The sequence below is a fragment of the Hesperophylax consimilis genome, chromosome 4 (genome assembly GCF_061612785.1).
Source record: "Hesperophylax consimilis isolate HC1 chromosome 4, BYU_Hcon_1.0, whole genome shotgun sequence".
Classification (NCBI taxonomy): Eukaryota; Metazoa; Arthropoda; class Insecta; order Trichoptera; family Limnephilidae; genus Hesperophylax; species Hesperophylax consimilis.
In genome coordinates this window covers 32394916-32417973 of record NC_142839.1, presented here as the reverse complement: position 1 = coordinate 32417973, position 23058 = coordinate 32394916, and the positions used below count along the sequence as shown (strand labels likewise).

General features: G+C 35.2%; 2 protein-coding genes across 2 annotated transcripts; both read left to right on the top strand.

Moving 5' to 3' along the window:
• The first annotated feature begins 1079 nt into the window (after positions 1-1079).
• Positions 1080-13147, top strand: Caper (RNA-binding protein 39-like protein Caper). Its single transcript, XM_089651684.1, has 9 exons — positions 1080-1232; positions 3959-4011; positions 5606-5703; positions 6084-6284; positions 6858-7113; positions 7687-7953; positions 10174-10392; positions 10655-10773; positions 12189-13147. The coding sequence occupies exons 2-9, from the start codon at positions 3961-3963 to the stop codon at positions 12475-12477; spliced, it is 1500 nt and encodes a 499-aa protein (XP_089507810.1). The 5' UTR covers positions 1080-1232; positions 3959-3960; the 3' UTR covers positions 12478-13147.
• Positions 13148-18579: 5432 nt separating this feature from the next.
• On the top strand, positions 18580-22638 carry Sec61beta (Sec61 translocon subunit beta). The gene is made up of 3 exons (XM_089631408.1): positions 18580-18717; positions 20976-21175; positions 22279-22638. The coding sequence occupies exons 1-3, from the start codon at positions 18715-18717 to the stop codon at positions 22364-22366; spliced, it is 291 nt and encodes a 96-aa protein (XP_089487534.1). The 5' UTR covers positions 18580-18714; the 3' UTR covers positions 22367-22638.
• The last annotated feature ends 420 nt before the right edge of the window (positions 22639-23058 follow it).

Sequence of the window (23058 nt, the reverse complement as noted above, 5' to 3'; positions counted from 1 at the left end):
TGAGAGCGGGCTAAATTTATAAAATAAAATAAACAGTTTACAGCAGTTTATAACAGTTTACAGCAGTTTATAACAAAAATACAAATAACAACACAATATTATGTTTAAGTTATAAAAAAATCAGCATCGTATCATTGGAAAGTATACTTATAAGTTGGTTTTAAGAAAATCTTTGATATTAGATCTGTGTTGGTTGATCATCCTAGACTCGGTATTTGATTTATATTTAACGTAAGTTGAGTTCTGAATTTAGAACTCAATAAATATTGCATTCCTTGATTAGCTAGCCAGTGACAAATATTATAGCTTTAAAAATAGGCAGGAATACACCAACAAACTAACGCCAATTTTTAATATAATATATTTTAATTATTATTAAAAGTAGAATAAATAAATCCTTATTATAAAAAAAAAAACAAAAAATATTAATAACGGAAATAGGATTGCATTCATAGACAAACCTCAACAAACCCGAGTGGAAAATATCGAACCTTGAGGCAAATTAACTTATGATAAGTACTAAATATTATTATTCTTCGAGTTAAAGTTTTTGAATGGGTACACAATTTTATAATGTTTAGTTATGGTTTACCATGAATACGGTGTAAATTATGTAGGTAAAACGAAGGTTCGTAAAATATATCGAACCTTGAGGCAATCGACTTATGATACTTATAATATTATTATTATTCTTGGAGTTAAAGTTTTGAATAGGTACATAATTTAGTTAGGTTTTACAATGAATATGATTTAAAATTATGTACGGTAAAATTAACTTTCTATCTAACATTTGCAAACATCTCAAAAATGCGGATCAGGACATTTACAAGTAAGAATGTAGGTTTTTAGAATTTCGTTTTCTTTCGAATCATTTTTCCAATTTTTTTTTAGTTTTTAAGCCAGAAAGAAAGAGAATATCCGAAAATTACCAAATAATAAATTAATGCTAATTTCAATACTTAGAATTTTGAAAGGAGCTAGTGGGGAATTGTTATTTTGTTGTCCCCAATTTGAGGATTTTAAACATCTATGTGGGTATTTTAGAACATATGCATATATGCATTGGCAACCCTGATGTTAGTATTTCCGGCAAATGTGCTGTTTGCAGTAGACGGGAATCCACAAGAAGCACGTAAAATAGTACAAACGAGTCAAAGCAAGTCAAAGGTTCCCAGGTCCTGGTGTCAACGGAGACATTAGAATTAAAATATTCGTACTATACAGCAGAACAGGTATGTGTTTAACCTTCAAGTTTTCAGTGCATATAGCTTAAAATGTAAAGTATGACCACCGTATCTGACAATGAATGATTACATCCGGTGGGCATCGCCATTTTATTCATTCTTTATCTTCACACGATTTATTTAATTTATGAGGCGGAGACTCGTTTTGGAAGTCTTGCTTTGGTTGAACAGCAATCGTTTATTAGTACTGTTTTGATTTACGCCTCGTACTACTTTTCGTCAAGGCTTTCCTATTCCAGATTTGAGTTTTTATCTTCACTTTTCCCCGACCCTATCAGGTAAAACAAAAATCGTCAGAATATTCAATTCATTTCTATTCAAGTTTTCCATGTCTCGAAACTCAAAAGCCCCTATATAAAGTCAAAAATTAAATAATTATCATTATATGATACCAATATATACATTATTTTGGTATTTTATTCATCAAACAATCATCAATCTATTTATCTTGAATTTTCTGTTGATATTACCTGTACATAAATAATTTTCTGCAAAATTTGCATTTATTACCAATCCCGCGGACATAATTCTTCTACAATGATTTATAGTTCTTTTCAATTTCACATTACTGATTATGCACATAACTACGATTGGTTTTCATGTTGTTCCTATAAGTAATCTTTTTTTTTTACTTACAACTTATCTAAAACCAAACACTAGTATTATGAAAATAAAACCTGTTATGTTTTTTTCATAGGTTTTAAAATTTATCTATAGAGTATAATAGATACCCTTGAGTTTATTTACAAAGGCAATATTTTCCTGTACATATCTGGTTATGCTCTCACAAATTCTCTATTATAAGTATTGAAGGCAGCAGGTAATAAAATACATAGGCTGCATAACACTATAATGGGATCCGTCTTTTTCCTGCTTTTCCGGACTATGTTTGGTTCATAATGCAGCAATCACACAAGGAGGGTATAATAATGTTTTGTCCCAGCTCCGGACCCACTGTCCTAGTGTGAACAGTGGTTTGGAAGACAGGACACTGTCTTAGAAATAGACGGGCAAGCTATCTGCACAGGATGATGTCTTAACTCTACCACCGCGCCTAGCCACCTCTAGCCTATACCCATTCTCTCTGCGTACGTGTCGCTCTTGCACATTTTATCATATTAAAAATGAGGCATAAATGGAAACTGGAAGAAATGAATAAATTGATAACTGCATACATATAGTGAACATGACTGTTTATGGCGCATTGATTGCCCGTTTTATAGGGACAAGAATGTTTTAATACTTCTTAGATAGCATCACAAACTTCAGGTAAAGGAAGCGATATAGCGGCTTTCAACACTAAATGTATTTTGCAGCCATCTGAAGCTCATACCCGTCACTAAAAATGTTATTTTTATTTGTAGTTTGACCCGAGCATATATGCTTTCCTTTATTACTGTACTTCTGATTCTTTTAGGATCATTGAAGACAATCCCAGTGTAGATCTGCACCCCATCCAATTCCTAATCTACAGTTTTTATTATTTACTTCGTCTTCCAACAATTCCAACACACCTTGGTATAAAAGAACTAATATTTTTCACAAACTCGCTCGTAACTCGCGTCGTCGTGTATCCATTTCGACAGCGTTCCGCGTTTGAACTATGGTAGAATTGTTTATTGTCTCATTGTCCTGCCCTACACGGTCGAAGCTGTTCACAGAGCAGGGATAAGACACTATTGTATTGTCTCGTGTGATCCCGACACAAGTGTCTTACGTCTACCACAAGATCTGCCAAACTGGAAAATTCTTCACCTGCAACTGAAATTATAATTAAATAGTATAGTCTTGTGATAGTATAAAATGTATAATTAGTTACCTACTTGCTTATTATTGAAGTCTGTTAACACCTGCCGTCTCGTGTGTCTTTTATAGCCATATACTTGTAAATACCGGGGACAAGGATGTGCTTATCCGTGATGTTAATGATAATCCCCAAATAGTTCTGATCTGACTTTAGTCCCACATTGAGTTTTTATTACTGAATAACAAACTGAATCCTCGCATATTATTTATATAAATAAAGGGCAACATTCTTATGTGTGCGCCCTATAGAATCAAAACTACTGGACCGATTTCACTGGGAATTTCAAAGTTTGTTCTTATTAGTGCCAGGAATGTTTAAATAGTGGTTTGATGGTAGAAAAAGTCAGGGTCGTCCCAGGAAGACTTAACGCATTGTGTCTGCACTGGAATGGGATACTAAGTCAAATTAAAACCGATGTAGTGTAGTTTTTTTTTAATGGTAACCATCAGTGAACGGCAGAAAAATTCAGGGATACCCGAGGCAGACTTGATGCAATACCTCTGCTCATAGGGAGTAGAATTTAAGTCGATACAATGTTCGATAAAGGGGTGTAAAAAGAATGTATGACGTACAAGTGAATTTTTTGAAAAAGCCGAATACGCCAGAGTAAGACATGGCACAGTCAAATGAATGAATGTGTGGTAAAATGTGGCGTATGTGATGAAAGAAGAAAGGGGCATAAGAAAATGTATGGCATGGAAGTGAATGATAGAAGAAGTCGAGTAGGCCTGAGACGTGGCACGATGAAGTGAAACAAGTACTTAATCCTTTAATCCACCCTGTCCACTAGGATTCACAACCTCAAAACTCAACACCAAACTATTCATAACCTCAGCAATGCCGGGTACTCCGCTAACCGCTAGTCTGATAATTCTGAATTGTAATATGAAATGTTATTATTTTGCAGAGATGGCAGAAGATTTGGACGTGGAAGCCATGTTGGAGGCGCCATACAAAAAGGTCAGTTCTCCACAATAACTTGTTTGAAAGTTGTATCTCGCCCCTAGCTTTTATATTCATGGCTCCACATTTGAAGGAGTGCCGTCTATTAGTTCATAAGAACCACACATCAAGTCACCCCGACATATTGAATTAAACCTCATTCTATGCAACCTTTATATAATATAATCAAATGACATTTGGTCTCCTTTCTTTATATTTATAGAACTTTGTGCAATTAGTCGAGGTTGCTTCACCTGGCAGACACAGACGGAGAGGTACTGATTATTGAACAATTTTATATACTTTTTTTCATAAATTTTATTCCACTCACTCCCAGCTTTATTGCTTCAAAAATCTCTTGTTAAATTAAATTATTTGTCTTCTGCAATATATTTTGAAGCTAATTTAAATTTTTTATCAAAAATTGTAACATGAACCACATGCACTGAGCTCATTGGATTACAAATCAGACTAAGATTTGAATTACTCCCACTCCGAAATGCTTTTGCAGTTTAATAAACATCCAATCCTGTTGTTTTTGTCGTAAAACAGAGATGAACACAAAAGCTTGAAACCCCCATCTATCTATTTATGACGACAGACCTATTTGATTAGGGCTGTTTGTTGCAAGCAAGTGATGAACTCACTGGTGTTGGTGTGCAGAGTGGTGAGAGAAGTGTTGTGCGAGTGTGGTCAGTAGCGCATAGTGATAGTGCAGTGGCTGACATGGTAACGTTTCTGTTCAGGCGGTTCGGGCAGCAGACCGGCTCCTGGTGGGACTCCTCCGCTCCGTGACGCAGACTATTTCCATTTCTCCCTCCCCTCATCTCATTTGATCTGATCTTATGATACTTATAGGTTCTCTTGACATATCATGCTCTTTGTTTGTGCCAACAGTGTAAGCAAAGGTGATTATTCATTTTCATGATTTATAAACAAAACCTACTCAGTTTTTTTTTTACTTATACATAGTTAACTATTCTAATTTTAAAATACATACCTACATGCATTTCAATGGGTACTTTTAAAACTTTCAATCATTGACAAAGATTATTATGTTTACAGCCAATCTTTTGATATCTTGTAAATATGCATAGCTTGTTTTAATATTGTGGAAGGATTAGAATAATTTTCAAATGTTGTGATAACATGTAGCTGACGGATGTATCTTTTGCAGAAGTATTGCGGTGGCTGTGTCCCCCCTCTAGACAGGTGGTGAAGGGTAAGTGTCGCCCTCCCTCCCGCTGCGCCATGCGCCATGTTAGCTGTTCAATCCACGGTCTTCCGCCGTCCACCCTAGCCCGGTCCACATTGCGTACAACCTAACAAACATACATACATTCTACTATACTTCTATCTGAGAGTACCAACTTATGCAGCGCAATCTACTTGGGATGTTCCTCAAACAAAAAGATAATATCAATAATAGTATATCCGTAGTAGCATTCATCCCAACTAGGTTGGTTGCTCTGTGCTGGTAGAACTCAAGTTGGGCAATGTATGTGACCAGGTTAGGTTGAAAGCTAAACATGAGTAGTGAACTAATGTTTTTTTGATTTTTGTTGCGGTGTTGTTTGCTGGGTGGTCCTACTTTGCCTGCTTTGTGTGACAGGATGATCACTACTCCTCATCCTCCAAGCACCGCTACGACAAGCACGCAGACAAGCACAAACACTCGGATCGAAACAAAGATGCCTCCAAAAGATCTGGGTGAGTTTACTTATACATACACATTTATTACAATATCATTCATGATTTAAACTATAACAAGTTAGATTCAAATTTATTATTTTAATGATTCAATTAAGAATGAATATTTTCTGTTTAATAGTTTTCCATCTTCAGACTTTGTACAATTTCATGTTTCCCCGCATATGCTAGTAGACCCAATTCTTGTTTAACTCTACAATTTTGGGGGGATTCAAAATATGCAAAACTAAATAGATTATTTATGAAGTGTTATTAGATATCAATTTTCATACCAGCCAAGTAATCTTACACCCAAAGCAACAAATTGACACCTGTATATCTTTAAGTTGTTAGTTGTAAATAATTTGTTCCCTTGCAATTTATTGAAGTGTTGTTTTCAGGCGGTCACGAGATGCGCGGAGATCCCGGGAACGCAGCCGCAGTCGCCGAGTGTCGAGGGAAAGAGAAGAGAGACCATCAGATCGAAGAGAGAAAGAAAGAGAGAGAGATGACAGACCTAGAGAAAAAGACAGGGAGAGAGAAAAAGATAAAATTAGAGAGAAAGAAGTAGAAATCAAACGGAAACCCCGTAGCCGATCAAAGTAAGTACAAGAATCTAATGCCAATTTATTTCCCGCATATGCTAGTAGACCCAATTGATGTTAAACATACATTCTTTTGGGGGGATTCAAAATATGCAATATTAAATTCTATTTTTTATTTTGGAGGTTGTTACAAATTTGTAAATATTTGCGACACTTAAATTAAAATTAACATTTCTTTCATAAGCTCATCGAAATTCAGAGCAGAAGACGAGTCTAGAAATTGAAATAGCTTGTTCTTATCATTATAGTTATCAAAAATTCAATTGCTAATCAGATATGTACACATTATCCTGAGATACTTAATTGTGCCTATTAACTCCCACCTATGTGTTGTAAGTTCCTCCCTTCCTACAATGAGTTATGTAACTCATCGGGATTGCTCTAACAAGAAATAACAATCAAAGAAAACTTATATTTTATCAGGTGAAAGAATTCAATATGGAAATGTCTCTCGTAATGACTTTATGTTGATTCGTATCTTCCTCCACTGTCTCAATTTCCTTCCTCTTCACAACTTACCAATGTCTGACTTGTTACTGATTGAGTTAATGAATGTGTTGGTATTATCAGATCGCAAGAGTTCCCGAGGCGTGGTGGGCCGCCGGTGCCTCTGCCCTCGGCCGCAGACGACTTGGCCCCCGAGGAGCGGGACGCGCGCACCGTGTTCTGCATGCAGCTCTCCCAGCGCATCCGCGCCCGCGACCTCGAGGAGTTCTTCTCCGCCGTGGGCAAGGTGCGTGATGTGCGCCTCATCACCTGCAACAAGACGCGCCGCTTCAAGGGCATCTCTTACATTGAATTCAAGGACACGGAAAGTGTGCCATTGGTAGGTTTTATTGTATTCTATATATTTCCATATTATGTCTCAATTGAGAATTTGCCTCAACGTTGACAAAAAATACCATTGAGTTAAATAGTTTTCAAAAGATTGAAAAACTAAACTTCTTATACCTGAACATAATCGCATATGCTAGTAGACCCAATTAATGTTTAACAATACATTCTTTGGGGGGATTCAAAATATGCAAAACTAAATCATTTTTTTGGAGGTTGTTTTAATTTAATATAATTATAACACTTGAATTGAAATGAACATTTTTTTAGGCTAATTGAAGTTGGAGTATTGTAATGTTGTCCACCTTACGCAGATGTCTCATATGTGATCCATCGAACCCTTTCACCTTATGTGGATGTCGCGCACTTGATTCAGAGTTTCATTTAAAACACATAGGTTGTGTCTAAATATGCCACGTTATTAATCTCAAGGTTAACCCTTTCACCAGTTTTCAATAGTAACATTTTTAAAATTGTTAAGAGATTACTTTTCATACTAATCTCACAACCCGACAGAATTATTTGATGTTTAAATATTATTAAGTAACCAAAGTGACTCTTTCAGGCTCTGGGACTGACTGGCCAAAAGCTCCTGGGCGTTCCCATCATAGTACAGCACACACAGGCGGAGAAGAACCGCATGGGCAACTCGCTGCCCAACCTGGCACCAAAGAATAACACGGGCCCGACCCGGCTGTACGTGGGCTCCCTCCACTTCAACATCACCGAGGACATGCTCAGAGGGATCTTCGAACCCTTTGGCAAAATAGACAACATCCAGCTCATCACGGATCCTGATTCTGGTAAATCCAAAGGCTACGGATTCCTAACAGTGAGTATTACCTTAAAACTCTTGAAACTAGATTCCCGCATATGCTAGTAGACCCAATTGATGTTAAACATACATTCTTTTGGGGGGATTCATAATATGCAATATTAAATAATTTATTGGAGGTTGTTATAATTTAAAATAATTATATCACTTGTATTAAAATTAACAAACTAATTTAGTTGAAGTCATAGACATATGAATATTAGTAGACCTGCCCTAAGTGATTAAAAGCGTATTATCCCCACTCCCCATACCGGTTCCATTGGAGCCGGCTGTGCTCGCGTATGGCCTCAAGTGAAATTTGAAAACGTGACGTCATCATTCTTGTGCGAACTATGTTCGAGGCATCATCAGTTCATTTTAAGAAATAACACAGCAAAATGTTGACTTGTACTATGAAAACTTGTAAAAATAGATGTGAAAAAGAGAATAAACCCAATTGTCGTATTACATTCCATATATAAGCATTATTTTACTTTATTTTAAGCATATTCACATCGTATAATATGAATCAGTTGTTACTATCACATCGAGAAACGTCTGGACGCGAAACACAAAGCTGGTTGGTTGCTGGGAAGTAAATTATGAACATTTATAAAAGTGTCTTAACTAAATACTTAAACGAAATATTCGACCCTGAAAATAAAAATGTCTATTCATTCAAAAGCAGATTTTACTTTTAAGAAGTAAATGGTGATATTAGGCTAGCATTACACTTGTAAGTTTTTTCGTAAATTTACGACTTCTAGCCAATGGGCGCATTGGATTTTCAAAATGCAAGATGCCCATTGGCTAGAAGTCGTAAATTTACGAAAAAACTTACAAGTGTAATGCTAGCTTTATAATGCGAGATGCCTATTTACTGTCAGATTGATTTATTGACGAATCACAGTCAGCTTCACTCCCTTCGTTCTTCAACAGTTGATTTTACCCCTCGCCATTATCTTCTCGTCTATTAATTCCTATGTCTGTGGTTGAAGTGCTCAATGTGATGTCATATATACTTAACCGTTTCACCCATTCTCGGTGTTTCTCGGATTTATTATACAGTAGAACCTCTTTAACCTTTCCGGGAGTATGGACGCTAATGGACGACGGTACACACTTTCGCCAAAGGAGTATGGACGACAGGGGTTGCATATTCATATTCGATGCATATTCTGTAAATATGCATCGTATTGCTATCTATGGGCATATTACTGTTACTTTATACCAATTTTAAACATTTTACATCACTATCGACAGAGATATTGGCTGTTATTTATTTTGCATACTCTCATAAAATTTAATCAAAAAATATATTTTTTTATTTTTGTAAAAAAAACTCACTCCCCAGAGCACGGCCAGCATTACATAACTTACTCCCGGAAAGGTTAATTGAAAATCCACGGGACATCGAAATTCGAATTAATGAATTCCCACATATTTTGTAAATCGATTTTCGCGGCCGACCCTTTAAATTCAGATTTTTTATGTAAATTAGTACAAATATGATATATTTCCGCATAAATCAAAATTTCTTGGCAGATTTTCGTCGCCGCCGGCCTTTTAAATTCAGATATTTCCGAGAATCGAAATTTTTCCACCGATTTCCGTCACGCCGGATTTTTTAACTCAGATATTCAAAATAAATTATGTTTCACATTTTTCATTGGAGAGTTGTTCATAATGATATTATCTTCAATGGTTAAATATTACAATTTGAGATTTTACTCCAAGTTATTCCACCATAAAAACATAAATAAATCATAGGTTAACTATAGTCTGATTTTTTTTTTATTTTTTTTTTTTTTTTTTTATTTATTATAAATTTTTAAAGATACAAGTTTTATGCAGTCCCACAAAGCTGTCACACATGACGTCTTGTCTGTAGGTTCTACAAATAATATATATAAACATTTTTAATTTTTAATACATGTATGACACAAAATTATACAATAAACAATATCACAAAATAATATATATCAAAGTACCTACCTATATACAAATTATTTAGGCAGGTACGTTGAGATGTTCAGGAATACATCAATAATAATGTTCAGAGATACATTGATTCGTCGCTTATTAGCCAACGCTTAGTGTTTTTGGGGCAGGGTCTCTCATTATTCTGAGGTTTAAAAGAATTATTAAATTTATTAAAAATCTCTGGTATTAAATATTTAAGCGTTCATTGAACATAAAATTCAAATTTAACTCAATGTGATGTTGTTTTCTGTTTAGTTTCATCACGCAGCCGACGCCAAGAAGGCGCTAGAGCAGCTCAATGGCTTTGAGCTTGCGGGCCGACCCATGAAGGTGGGCAACGTGACGGAGCGGCTAGAGGCAGGAGCCGCCCATCACCGCTTTGACACGGACGAACTGGATAGGGCTGGCATCGACCTCGGTGCCACGGGCCGACTTCAGCTCATGTTCAAACTGGCAGAGGGAACTGGTTTCCAGGTATTTACACTCTTGCCTTATGTCTCAAATAATTCCCGCATATGCTAGTAGACCCAAATTATTTTCATCATCAATTTTTTGGGGGGATTCAAAATATGCTACAATAAATCATTTTTATTGGAGGTTGTTGCAGTGTAAAATAACTGTAACACTTGAATAAAATGTACATTCTTGTCAGGCTCATGTTTGATACATTATTATAAAATTTAAATGTAAACTGCTCAAGCTTGTTCTTATAATTTTTTTTTGTCTTCTCCTCCAGGTGCCCCCGGCTGCTGCCTCAGTGCTTCTAGGTGCGGGGCTCACAGCCCCCCAACCGCAAGTTTGCCCCCCCATTGCTACCCAGTGTTTCATGCTCAACAACATGTTTGAGCCTGCCGCGTAAGTTGATACCTCATCTTATACAGTAGAACCTCGTTAATTCGAAATCCAGCGGACGTCAAAAATCAAATTTCGAATTAACGAATTCCCACGTAATTCGAAATTGTATGAACAAAAAAAATACGGCGAAAATCGAGTTCCTCGTCCGCCCCTTGGAATTTGGGTGGTATCTTTGGAGTAAACTCGTATTAATACCAAGTATTCCCATTTAAATCGAATTTTTGCAGCCGATTTCCGTCGCGATCGGCCCTTCAAGTTCAGTTATTCTAAGCAAATTCATAAAAATACCACAGCGTAAATCAAATTTTCGCGGCTGGTCCTTTAAACTCGGATATTCGAAAAGTACGATATAAAGGGTTTTCCAATAAGAGCCGTTATTAATAGCCCGCTATTTCGGTAGATGTTACTTTTGAAGCTGTCATTTTTTGACATTAGACAAGTAGAAAAAACGCCATTAATAAAAATGGATACAAGCTTCAACAACCCATTGAAATTATTAAAATTCACTTGAGTGAATCAAATGCAAATCATCTTGAGTGATGAGGCCCATTTCCACCTCGGTGGCTTCGTCAACACGCAAAATTGTCGCATCTGGGGCTCGGAAAACCCAAGAGTTATTGTTGAAACCTCTCTATCCTCAACGTGTGAAGATATTTGAAGTAAATTCGTAAAAATATGTCATATTTCCGCGTAAATTGAAATTTAGCATTCGAATTCCGTCGCAGCCGACCCTTCAAATTCAGATATTTGGAGTAAATTCATAAAACTACGGCATATTTCCGCGTAAAACGATTTTTCTCTGCCCTTCAAACTCGGATATTCAGAATAAATTGGAAAAAATACGACATTCCAGTGTAAATCGATTCCGATTTACAAAATAATAATACTAATTAGGGCGATATATAACCACGTAAAAATACACTTTTCGGAATTTTACCGTTATGGCTGTCTTTTAGATTCAGATTTACGAAATTTTATGATTTATTTTTGCAAAAATCGAAGTTTTTCGAATTACACAAAGAAATTTAGGTGTGCGGACAAAAATAAATTTCGAATTACGAATTAACGAATATTTCGAATTAAAAAACCATTTTCTATGAGAAAAATTTTCTGTGTATATTTTTTTGGCGAAAATTTCGAATTAGGCGTTTTTTCGAATTATCGGCTTTCTACTGTATTACTATTTTTCTAGTAAGCCAGAAATATCTGACCGCTTATTATTGCAGATGTTTTTGTTTGTAAATTTAAACATTTAATACCCAAAGTGGCATTCAAACTTTTAATGTATTAGTTTGTGATAACAAGTCTATAAGAGTTGTCACAAATGTTGAATTTAGACCCTTTGTTTATATTATATTTCCTCTTCATTTTTTAAAGAACATAAATCCATATTGACACAATTGCTTTGTTAACAGGGAACTGAACCCCAACTGGGATACAGAGATCCGGGATGACGTCATAGAAGAATGCAACAAGCACGGTGGCGTGTTGCACGTGTACGTAGACAAGGCATCTCCGCAGGGCAATGTGTATGTCAAGTGTCCCGCCATCACCACAGCCGTGGCGTCCGTCAACTCGCTGCACGGGCGCTGGTTCGCCGGGCGCGTCATCACCGCCGCCTATGTCCCTCTAGTCAACTACCACTCCCTATTCCCTGACGCCATGACCTCCCTCTCTCTCCTTATTCCCACCAGAAGAGCGTGAGCGCACAAACACCCCCCAATACATTTTGTATCTAATATTTTAAATGTATTGCCATTTGAACACTGCAACGGTGTGTAGGGTTGTCACCCTGAGTGTGGATTGCTTAGAACATTACACCGAGTTGATGTATTTATGGAGTAATTGGTGTCAGTTGAGCATCTGTTTGTAAATTGGGAATTCGGTGGTACATACTGCCCTCTTTGCACGTTTTCTGCATGTGTTAATTTTTCCTGTGATTCCATCAAATTGTTATACTTGTTGAACATTCATTTTTATTTTATCGTTTAACTCTTGATTTTCTTTTAACTTGTAACTATATACTGAAATAGAGTGCCTTTAGCATAATAATTCATATTTATCCCTCAATTGAAACGTCATAATAATATCTCATCTAGATTATGGTTTGTAGTTTCATTATTAAATAAGTATTATGAGCTGAGATCTTAATATTTTGTACCTAGGATCTTACTGTGATTCGAGTGTTCTATAAGCTAGACAGGCTGTTGAAATATACTTTGAGCAATGTGTTGAAATGTATTGCTTGATTCAAGAATAATGAATTCCTACTTGTAAATAAAGTGCAATAATAAAATATATGGTTAACATATATCGGAGTATCAAGTGCATTAGCATTTAATGGTTATTTCTTTAAAAAATAAAATAATCCTAACTACACATAAATGTGTAATTATTTTGTTATCCCGTACACAAACATCCTCACTCTTTAATTCTGGAAATCGGGATGGAGTATTAGCACACATTATGTGGAAAATTCTGGACTGACGAAAGGTGAAGAAGTAATTTGAACACTGAAGAATTTTCGGAGATGACGGAAGACCCTGCATGGGGAACAGGTTTAGATAAATCCTAATGAAAGGGAGACAATCAATTACAGATGTATGTATGTATAATTGTAGCCGGACAACTTGGGACAGCGACAAATCAATATACTTGAATCCATCTCTTTACTTTAAATCACTTTTCAAAACTGTGTTGCTTTATCTCCTGTCCTGAGTTGTCATGGAACTGTTTCAGAAATCCTGTTGTTTTCTAGGTGCCCCCCTTTTCTTGTTTTGGTTAATTTTAACACTTTTCAAATCGCTAATAATTTTGGTCTCGGCTATCCATAAAAATTTAAGAACATTACTTAGTGAAAACAATCTCCACCAAAATTACATCCTGCGAAACTAGCTAGTCTTTTCTAGCTTATTTAATATTTCGTACCAAGCGTATGGCGATAATTTTGAAATCATATTGATAAGATTGAAAAATATGACATTATTGAAGCTGAAAATATATATATGTACATATATATCCTAGCTGACCCAGCAAACGTTGTTAATAATAATAATAATAATAATTGGATAATTTGTAGAGCGCCGTTTTTGTGAAAAATCACCTCATGTTCTGCCATATAAATTATTTATAGTGAATATTTCGGTTGTTAAATAAAAAATAACTAATCTATTAGGACGGGTTGTTTCGGAGAATTTGAACAATTCTTCAAATTTCAAAGTTAATTTTCAGGTTCTGTGAAAGATTTTTTCAAGTTCTGTTTTTATTTCAGTTCTGTCAAGCAACTACCGTATGCTGATATAATAACAGAACTTGAATAGGACTTTACAGAACCCGGAAATCAACATTGAAATTTGATGAATTGTTCAAATCCTCCGAAACAACCCGTCCTTAGTGTGTGGGGATGGGATCTATGACAGAAAGATGAATGGAGCACTGAAGACGATGACCGCCTATAAAAACAAAAAAACTGCTTGTAACTTGACTCTTCAAGACCCAGTTTTACTTTTTCTAAAGTCCCTGTGGACAACATCCCCCATATATGAGGCATGGCATAAATATTAGAAAAAAAATTCACCGGCGATCGTGGTCCTGAGGGGAACTTCCACAGTTGGACAGTCCGTGGTAGTTTTGGCACTACTGGTAACAGCTGGAGTCTGCAGCTCCGGGAGAACTGACTTTTGCTCCAAAAGTCTGCCTTTCTGATGGAGCTCGGACGTGACCGTGTGTGTAGGGCGGCTGGCCGCGGCCGCCGGGTGACCCGCCGTCGTAGCATTCAAACCAATCCGTTCCGGCGCTGTGCCGGAGGTCTGGTTGGTGTATTTTCCAGTAGCGGGGTTTTGGTTTATTATCATGTATCACCATAAAAAAGATTCCTTGGCTTAATTACCATGGTGGGGGTTTGGAATGGTTTATATTGAAAGAAGATCGTTCATTAGACTCATAGACATATGAATATTAGTAGACCTGCCCTAAGTGATTAAAAGCGTATTATCCCCACTCCCCATACCGGTTCCATTGAGCCGGCTGGGCTCGCGTACGGCCTCAAGTGATATTTGAAAACGTGACGTCATCATTCTTGTGCGAACTATGGTCGAGGCATCATCGGTTCATTTTACGGAATAACACGGCAAAATGTTTACTTGTACTATGAAAACTGGTAAAAATAGATGCGAAAAAAGAGAATAAACCCAATTGTCGTATTACATTCCATATATAAGCATTATTTTATTTTATTTTAAGCATATTCACATCGTATAATATGAATCAGTTGTTACTATCACATCGAGAAACGTCTGGACGCGAAACACAAAGCTGGTTGGTTGCTGGGAAGTAAATTATGAACATTTATAAAAGTGTCTTAACTAAATACTCTGAAACTAACTACGACTCTGAATATAGAAGCTGCCTTACTTTGCCGAATTTGGACTTCGCAAATTTGTTCATAACGTGGCGAGTAATTTGCGCTCCCATGTAAAAATGTCTATTCATTCAAAGCAGATTTTACTTTTAAGAAGTAAATGGTGATATTATAATGCGAGATGCCTATTTACTGTCAGATTGATTTATTGACGAATCACAGTCATCTTCACTCCCTTCGTTCTTCAACAGTTGATTTTACCCCTCGCCTTTATCTTCTCGTCTATTAATTCCTATGTCTGTGATTAGACTGGACACTAAAATCTCTTAGCAGAAATGAACAGCAGTTTTACATATTATGTGCCGTGGATGGACTTCCTCATAACCGGAGTATTGTGATGGCTTGGGTTCCAAGTTCCAAGCAAGCACTATTTTACTAAATAGGAAATTACGAGTATAATGCTAATTAAACTGGTGACTCACTTACACATAAAATTAGAGTTATGTATTCATCTGCATTTAAGAAGGAAACTATTCATGGACAAATTGGCAACAAAAAGTTACAGAAAAAAAATACAAATAACACCAAAAAATCTGTTATTTTTTATAAATAATGTTTTGTGCCAGATACAGACATAACATATCATCTCGGTCGGGCCGGACTTCCACTTAGGCCGGAGAGGTCCCGGCCTAGAACCCCAACCTTGGGGTTGAGGTCCCCTGTCAGGAACCGATTTTTATTTTATTTTTTAAGGCGAAGCTTAGTGCCAAATCACTATTTTGATTAATCTTTATAACGAATTTGTGTACATTATGAAAATTAAAAAATAGGCTTTTGTTAAATTGAAGGTTTTCCTATGGATTCGCTTGAGTAGAATACAAATAAAAAATATAACAAATAATTATAAGCAATAATTAGTCATCCGAAATACTAATTCAAATTGAAAACATCTCCCGAGTAAAAATAAATGCGGCCAACGGGAATTAATTATTTTTACTCGGGAGATGTTTTCAATTTGTATTAGTATTTCGGATGACTAATTATTTGTTATCCTTTATGCTATGCATAAAACCTTGTCTTATAAACGTTAGTTTATCATTAAAAAATAAAAAATATAAATAAACTACTACAAAAAAAAAAATTTCAATAGAAATGTATGAACGCATAAATGAAACAACTTTTAAAAAATACAGTTTTATAGCTAAGATTATCTGTGACAGTTTCACTTGATTAACTTTTTTGCTTTCTTATAAAATTATTTACAAAATAAGTAAAAACCAGTTTTTTGCTTGAAATCGAACGTTTCTAGACTCCGTTTGTCAAGCGATTTTATAAGGTATACCAAGAATGTACACATTTTTGGCTTGTAGCTTCCTTTTAATGTTAGATCCACACATGAGGCCCCGATGGGATATAAGTTCCTTAAGGCTTACTGTGTCTTCTTCGGGGATGCTGTAAAAATGGTACACATTGAGGAAACAGGACTCTGAAAATAATGCATCAAATTTTGCATTCCGGCTAGGTTCCAAAATGATATACTTTGAGGGTTTTACATTTTTGTATAAGTAGAAAATGTCGCAATGATGGAGGACTGCATTGCACAGTGGTCCCTCGGTAGGCCATAGCCATAAAATATTGATGACCTCATTATAAGGTTTTTATTTTATGTAAGTCTTGCCTAATTATCAAACTAACTGCATGTATAAATACAATCCCGGTTTGCCAAAGATTTTATTAGTATTTCGGCTTCGAAAGTGATCTGATTGCTGGAAGTGCTAAATTACTATTATCAGAGCCCTTATTAGTCACCGTGTTTACCGTTGCTAATTTGCTGTATTTTTTTTATTTGTGAGTGTTTTTTTAGAATGGAATTTCAAGTTGAAGGTATGTTAAATTATTTTTATATTTTTTTAAATTAGATATAAATAGATAGGCTTTTGAATTGTACGCCTGCTATGCGCGTATAAATTTCTTGGTTATATTTAAATTTGTATTTGTGTTTCCATAAACTTTTAACTACTTTACCACACGATTCCACTAGTGTTATTTAATGAAAAATGTTCTTTAGAATTAGCAGTTTATGAGATACTTTTTTTTATTGCACATTCATGCTCTGTTCTTAATTATAGGTCATCTACGCCGTTCGTAAACCGTCGTAGAAGTTACGTTCTACGAAAAAACATACGTCATACGTATGGTTGGTTACCGGTTTATGGACGCGTCATCCAAACGCCGCGCGCCGGTTTACGACGTTCTACGTAAAAATCATATGTACACATAGTTTTGAAATTAAAATAAACTATTAGAATTTAAAGCAAAATCTCTTAATTTTATCATTACCAAATTAAACATCTCTATTACCATAAATTCCTGCACAATTGCAATAAACACTCCATGCATAGTACTGAAAATTATTTGAGTAATTAGTCATTAGTTTACGTACTGAATAATTCCAAAAATATCAATTAACCATTACTTGAGAAATTAGACAATAAGTATCTCTACTGCATTGGCAAATATCACATTCATTATTAATATAAATTAATACCTGGAAAATAACATTAAGCAACAATGTAAATTATTAAGGGAATAACACAATATACTAATAATATGGGTTATTCCCAATAGTAATTAGTAAAATAAATCAAAATTTTAACAAGTCATTGAAAACAGATAATAATGCTAGTACCAAACAATTTGAAATTTAAGTCCTCAAGCAATTAAGGTGAAAAACCCCTTTGGAAAAACAGCTATCTAGCAGTTTAACGAGACTTTATTGTGATTATGAAATAGATTTAAATAAAAAGTCCTAAAACATACACATAATTATATTATTAGCATTCACCAACCATTCAATATATATATAAACTCTTTATAAAATCAACCACAATCAATTTTACACACATTTTATAGTTTTAAATAATTAATAAAGCCATATATGTATATATAGTTAACAATACTAATTGTTTTTATTAACAAAACGCATTTTAAAATACAATAGCATATGATTTCAATGTTTATCACAACGTCAACATGCTATAACCGCCCTTCCTTGAGCGCTAGCCCACTGTGCATTGGTTTGAAGTTGCGACGCCTGGATGGGAATCTGACGCATTTGTCCACTCGGCTACTAGACGGTTAATCTGAAATGTTGAATAGTACTTAAATATTTCCATTTAAGAAAGTACTAAAGAATTTTCGTCTAAATATTGTTGGGATACTGACTACGAAAAATAAAATTCGAAAGCATTTTTTGGTTTGTATTGGAATGTCTTATTATACATTCCACTCCCTTAACCCGCCCACACGCCTAAAAAAAGTATTTCTCTAATATATTTATGGTTGGAATATTTCATCTCTATTCAATTTGCCCTAAAAAACGGGAATGAAAAGTAGGAACTAATTAAAACAACTTTTTTTCAACATTTGCCTTACGGGTGGCAATACTTTTATCGTGATGTGCTGACGTTTCTGCGACGTGTATCGGTTTGGTTTTTTTTTCATCGTACGGCGCTTTCTACGTGTGCCTTTCATCAGTCTCCATCAAAACCGATCTTATTCTAGACTAAAATATATTGAAAATGGTAAGTGAATACTTCAGTTATATTTGTTTATTGTAGTAACTACCGATTAATTACAACGTATTGCATCTTCAGACTTATGCTTCTACATTCCCAGGTATTTATTCAGGCTATTTAAAATTGTGTTCCTTTGACAGATTTAAAATGAACCGATTCACCTTTCTACGGCATATTTAGTCTGATATGTTATTTTAATGAGGAAACCTATCTTGAGACTTGCAATTGTATAATATTGAAATAATGTTTATCTTTTAATTTTTGAAAAGTATCCAACAATGCAAGTTGACACCATTTAATCTTATGCAGCTTCTCCTGATTTCATTGTACTTTTGTGCATTCCATTCATTAGAAGCTTCTCGTTTTATAAAATGCTTTATATTTCAATCTTTCTCAAACCTAATAACTCTTGTAGCCAAATTATATAGTGTTTCCATAAACCCCAATATGTTTCAGAAATCCTCTGTTTTCTACGTGTCCCTGTTCATATTTTGGTTAATTGTAATTAACACTTTTCAAATGTTTGCAGTCAAGTCGGTCGCAAAACTACTGAAAGCTAATAATTTTAGTCTCTGGTATTCATAGCTATTTAAGAATTCCAACAATCCCTTCACCAAAATTACATCTTGTGAAACCAGCAATTTGTTTGGTTCAATGCAGTGGTCTTTTCTAACTTATTTGATATTATGTACCAAGCGTATGGCGATAATTATAAAATCAGTAAATTAAATTCAGGTAAAGTTGCCGAATTCCGCCTGGCACACACAATTTTTTTCAAAACATTTGATTTCAACTTAGTTCCTACTGGTAACAACTATGTAAGTCCGGGATTTGAAATACTCACAAAATAGGTTAATAGATTCGTAGTTTAGGTTATTTAAATAATTTCTTCGTATTTTAAGACCTTCAAACTTAACTTTAATTGAGAAAAAAATGCATATATAGTCATTTTTCGTAATAATAAAGATTAATCCAAGTATTTCAAAAGAAATATTCTGTACCTAACCATCAGGCAGAATTGTCAACTTTTTCTAAAATCAAATGCACTTCGTTTGAAGACGGTAAATAACAGTTTTTTTATAAATGCAAATAAATTATTTTTTCCTTTCCTTCGTAAGTGATAAATAGTCCACTAAACTGTTGTTGTAGCACTACAATATCTGATTTATTATTCATTACATCGAACTAGGTTTGGTTGTTAGATATTGTTGGACAGTTTTTGGTTGTATTCTATAGTAATTTTATTGAAAGAAACACTTAATAAGAGTTTCACAGAAATTAGACATTCACATAAATACATCTCTACATAATTATGACATTATGCCGAGGTGTCGAAATGTTAAATAAAATTAGGACAGTGGGGTAATATCGTGATAAATTGAGTAGAAACTAGCAAAACTATTCATAGCAATATTTTTATTATGCAATTCTTCAAATTTTCATAAATTCTATTATTCGATATATACATGGTGTACTTGACTTATTTTAACCACTGATTCCTGACATTATTTGGAGTCAAAAATGTAAATGAAATTTTGGAATCCGGTGACACTTTGTTTTAAAAAAACACGTCAAGAAAAGAGTTTTGGAAAGTCAGTATCCCAGTTGGAGGTGCACTTCATGACCACCCCGACAGAAATTATGTGGCTGACCGGGTGGAAGGAAAGAATGGCGTACAATACTAGTCTATTTAAATAAGCACAAATACATCTTTGTATGTCAGATTGAGATGAGTTTTTGTCAGGCGGTAAAACAAGGAAAAGACTGTCATTTGAGTTAGTAACACATCATATTCGTTATTCATATTATCACACTTAGTTTAACTCGGGGATATGACTGGCGTGATGGGCGAAAAATATACACCACACTGTTAACATGACATGTATTTGATAGACAGTTTTTATTAGATTCTCTTTTAACAAGTCGAAAGCTTCAAAGCGTCGGGTTCTCACCCGGGTTTCACGGGTTCGATTTCCTGAGGTCCTCCAATATTGTTCGAGCAACATTTTCCACTTATTATTAGAAAGGGACGATTAGATGGTTTGGAGATGTAGAGGAGTTGAAGAAGTTGGGGACGCCCAAAAAATACATGGCATAAACAAGTGAATCAAATACTTAAGTTGGGCAATGTCAAGAGTCAGAATAATAGAAGGGTATGTATGAATCAAGGAGGCTGTAGCAATCTATCTTCTTTACCCCTTGGGAGAAGCGGTGTGATGGTTAGTTAGTTAAAAATCTAATCTGTTTTGTTTTCCACTTTCCAGCCCGCTTCACCGAGTTCGACGTCCGTAGGCGCCGGGGGCTCACGCTCCCCGAGCAAGGCGGGCGCACCGCGTGTGCCCTCCGCCGGCACCGCTCGCCAGCGCAAGGCCGCCCCCGCCACCAGCGCGCGCAATCGCAACACCGGCACCTCCTCCGGCGGTATGTGGAGGTTCTACACCGATGACTCTCCCGGAATCAAAGTGTAAGGCTTCCTTATAGTACTTACTTTCCCACCTTCCTTCTTACTTATCCTTCCCTTGTCCACTACCTTCAGCCTCGCAACATACCCCAATAGTCATTCAGACAGTGACTAAAATTCTTTACTGGAAGGAATGGTTCTACAACGATAATAGTATTTTCGCGTACACGTACGCTTAAAATATGTGATATCGTCACTGGTTTTTTGTGTTTCATTGGAATCTCAGCCAGCTAAATATGGCATTTCAATTCGCGATATGTATGTTTTATCAAGAATGAAGTTTCTTTGCCTTAGAATTTTTGATCCTAACACTTCAATAAGCACCAGCTTTTTCTGAGACTTTTTGTTGTTGTTGTTGAGACTTCAAACTAATTAATGCAATGTAAATTCAATTTGAGATCATTGAATCTATCTACAATCTTACATTACGGGTCAATTTCTGCTGAATGATTTATTGATGTGTCATAAAGAAGTACTCATTGTCGAAGTTCTATACTTAACCCTTTACTAAACTATTGTATGTATTAAAAAATCTATTTCATGCATATGCTAGTAGACCCAATCTATGTCAATCATACATTATTTTGGGGGGATTCAAATTATGCTATATTAAATTGCCATTTTAATTGGAGGTTGTTACAACTTGATATCGTTGCAACACTTGAATTGAATGAACAAAATAAGTATGTTTTTTCAGATATCCATTATTTGTTTGTGGTGGAACATATCTATGGATATAATTAGACATTTTTATGAAAAAGGGATATTTCAAACTCACCTGCTGTCTGAGCTTTCAAAAAATAAGTCAATTTTTTAGGACGGGTTGTTTCGGAGAATTTGAACAATTCATCAAATTTCAACGTTCATTTTCCAGTTCCGCGAAAGATTTTTTCAAGTTCTGTTTTTATTTCAGTTCTTTCAAGCCAATAACCTATAATGATATATTAACAGAACTTGCATAGGACTTTCACAGACCCCGAAAATGAACATTGAAATTTGATGAATTGTTCAAATTCTCCAAAACAACCCGTCCTGAATGGTACAAGTTTTTATGATATTATTTATGCATGTAAGTTTAGTATTAATGATGTTTGATGTAATTCCAGTGGTCCAGTACCCGTCCTGGTGATGTCCCTCGTATTCATCGCTTCTGTGTTCATGCTCCACATCTGGGGCAAGTACACCCGAGCATAAGTTCTACTCCACATCTGACGTTTAAGTGATAGTTGTTGAAACATGGACACGTGGTGCCAAGTTGTGCATTAATAATTATTTATATTCTTCCCATTTCGTTAACATTAGCGCATTGATTATGTGAATGTTGCGCCATTTGCATTTATTTGTGTGTAATCATTCCGGCGATGTTACAAGTGTCGTACTTTTATTCTTTATATATAAATTATATCATGAATGTGAAAAATTTCATTTTGTATGAACATTTATAATATTAAAGATTTATAAACACATTTAACTAGCTTTATTTTTGTATGTGATTTTTATTCCTTGCCTTTCTTTCAAAATCCTTGTTCCCTTTATCAAACTTTGTAAAAATGTAAATGTTCGTTTCTTCAAAATCTTAAATCTCCGAAAGATCTTCACCAATTGCTTTGAAATTTTGACACAATGCAGCATTCGAATACGCATGCGTTTTTATATACCTATATTATGTAGATGTCACCGGTGACATGGTAAAAACATGCTATTTTTAACAGCAACATGGAAAAAAAAAATAAAGTAAAAGCAAAACGCGCTATTGTTTCTATATCTCCACAGACAACACGTGGCGGGTTACAGCTAGTTGCTACAGTAATAATATTAATTACCTGCCAATTTTTTTTGTCATCAACGGGGCATTATCTGTGACATTTAAAAAGTGTAAATGTCTC

Excerpts from the sequence above, each read along its gene's own strand:
- Caper (XM_089651684.1), top strand. The coding sequence starts at position 3,961 with ATGGCAGAAGATTTGGACGTGGAAGCCATGTTGGAGGCGCCATACAAA. Across the intron at positions 4,012-5,605 it reads TGGAGGCGCCATACAAAAAG|GATGATCACTACTCCTCATC; the intron begins GTCAGTTCTCCA and ends TTTGTGTGACAG. Across the intron at positions 6,285-6,857 it reads AAACCCCGTAGCCGATCAAA|ATCGCAAGAGTTCCCGAGGC; the intron begins GTAAGTACAAGA and ends TGGTATTATCAG.
- Sec61beta (XM_089631408.1), top strand. Across the intron at positions 21,176-22,278 it reads GACTCTCCCGGAATCAAAGT|TGGTCCAGTACCCGTCCTGG; the intron begins GTAAGGCTTCCT and ends ATGTAATTCCAG.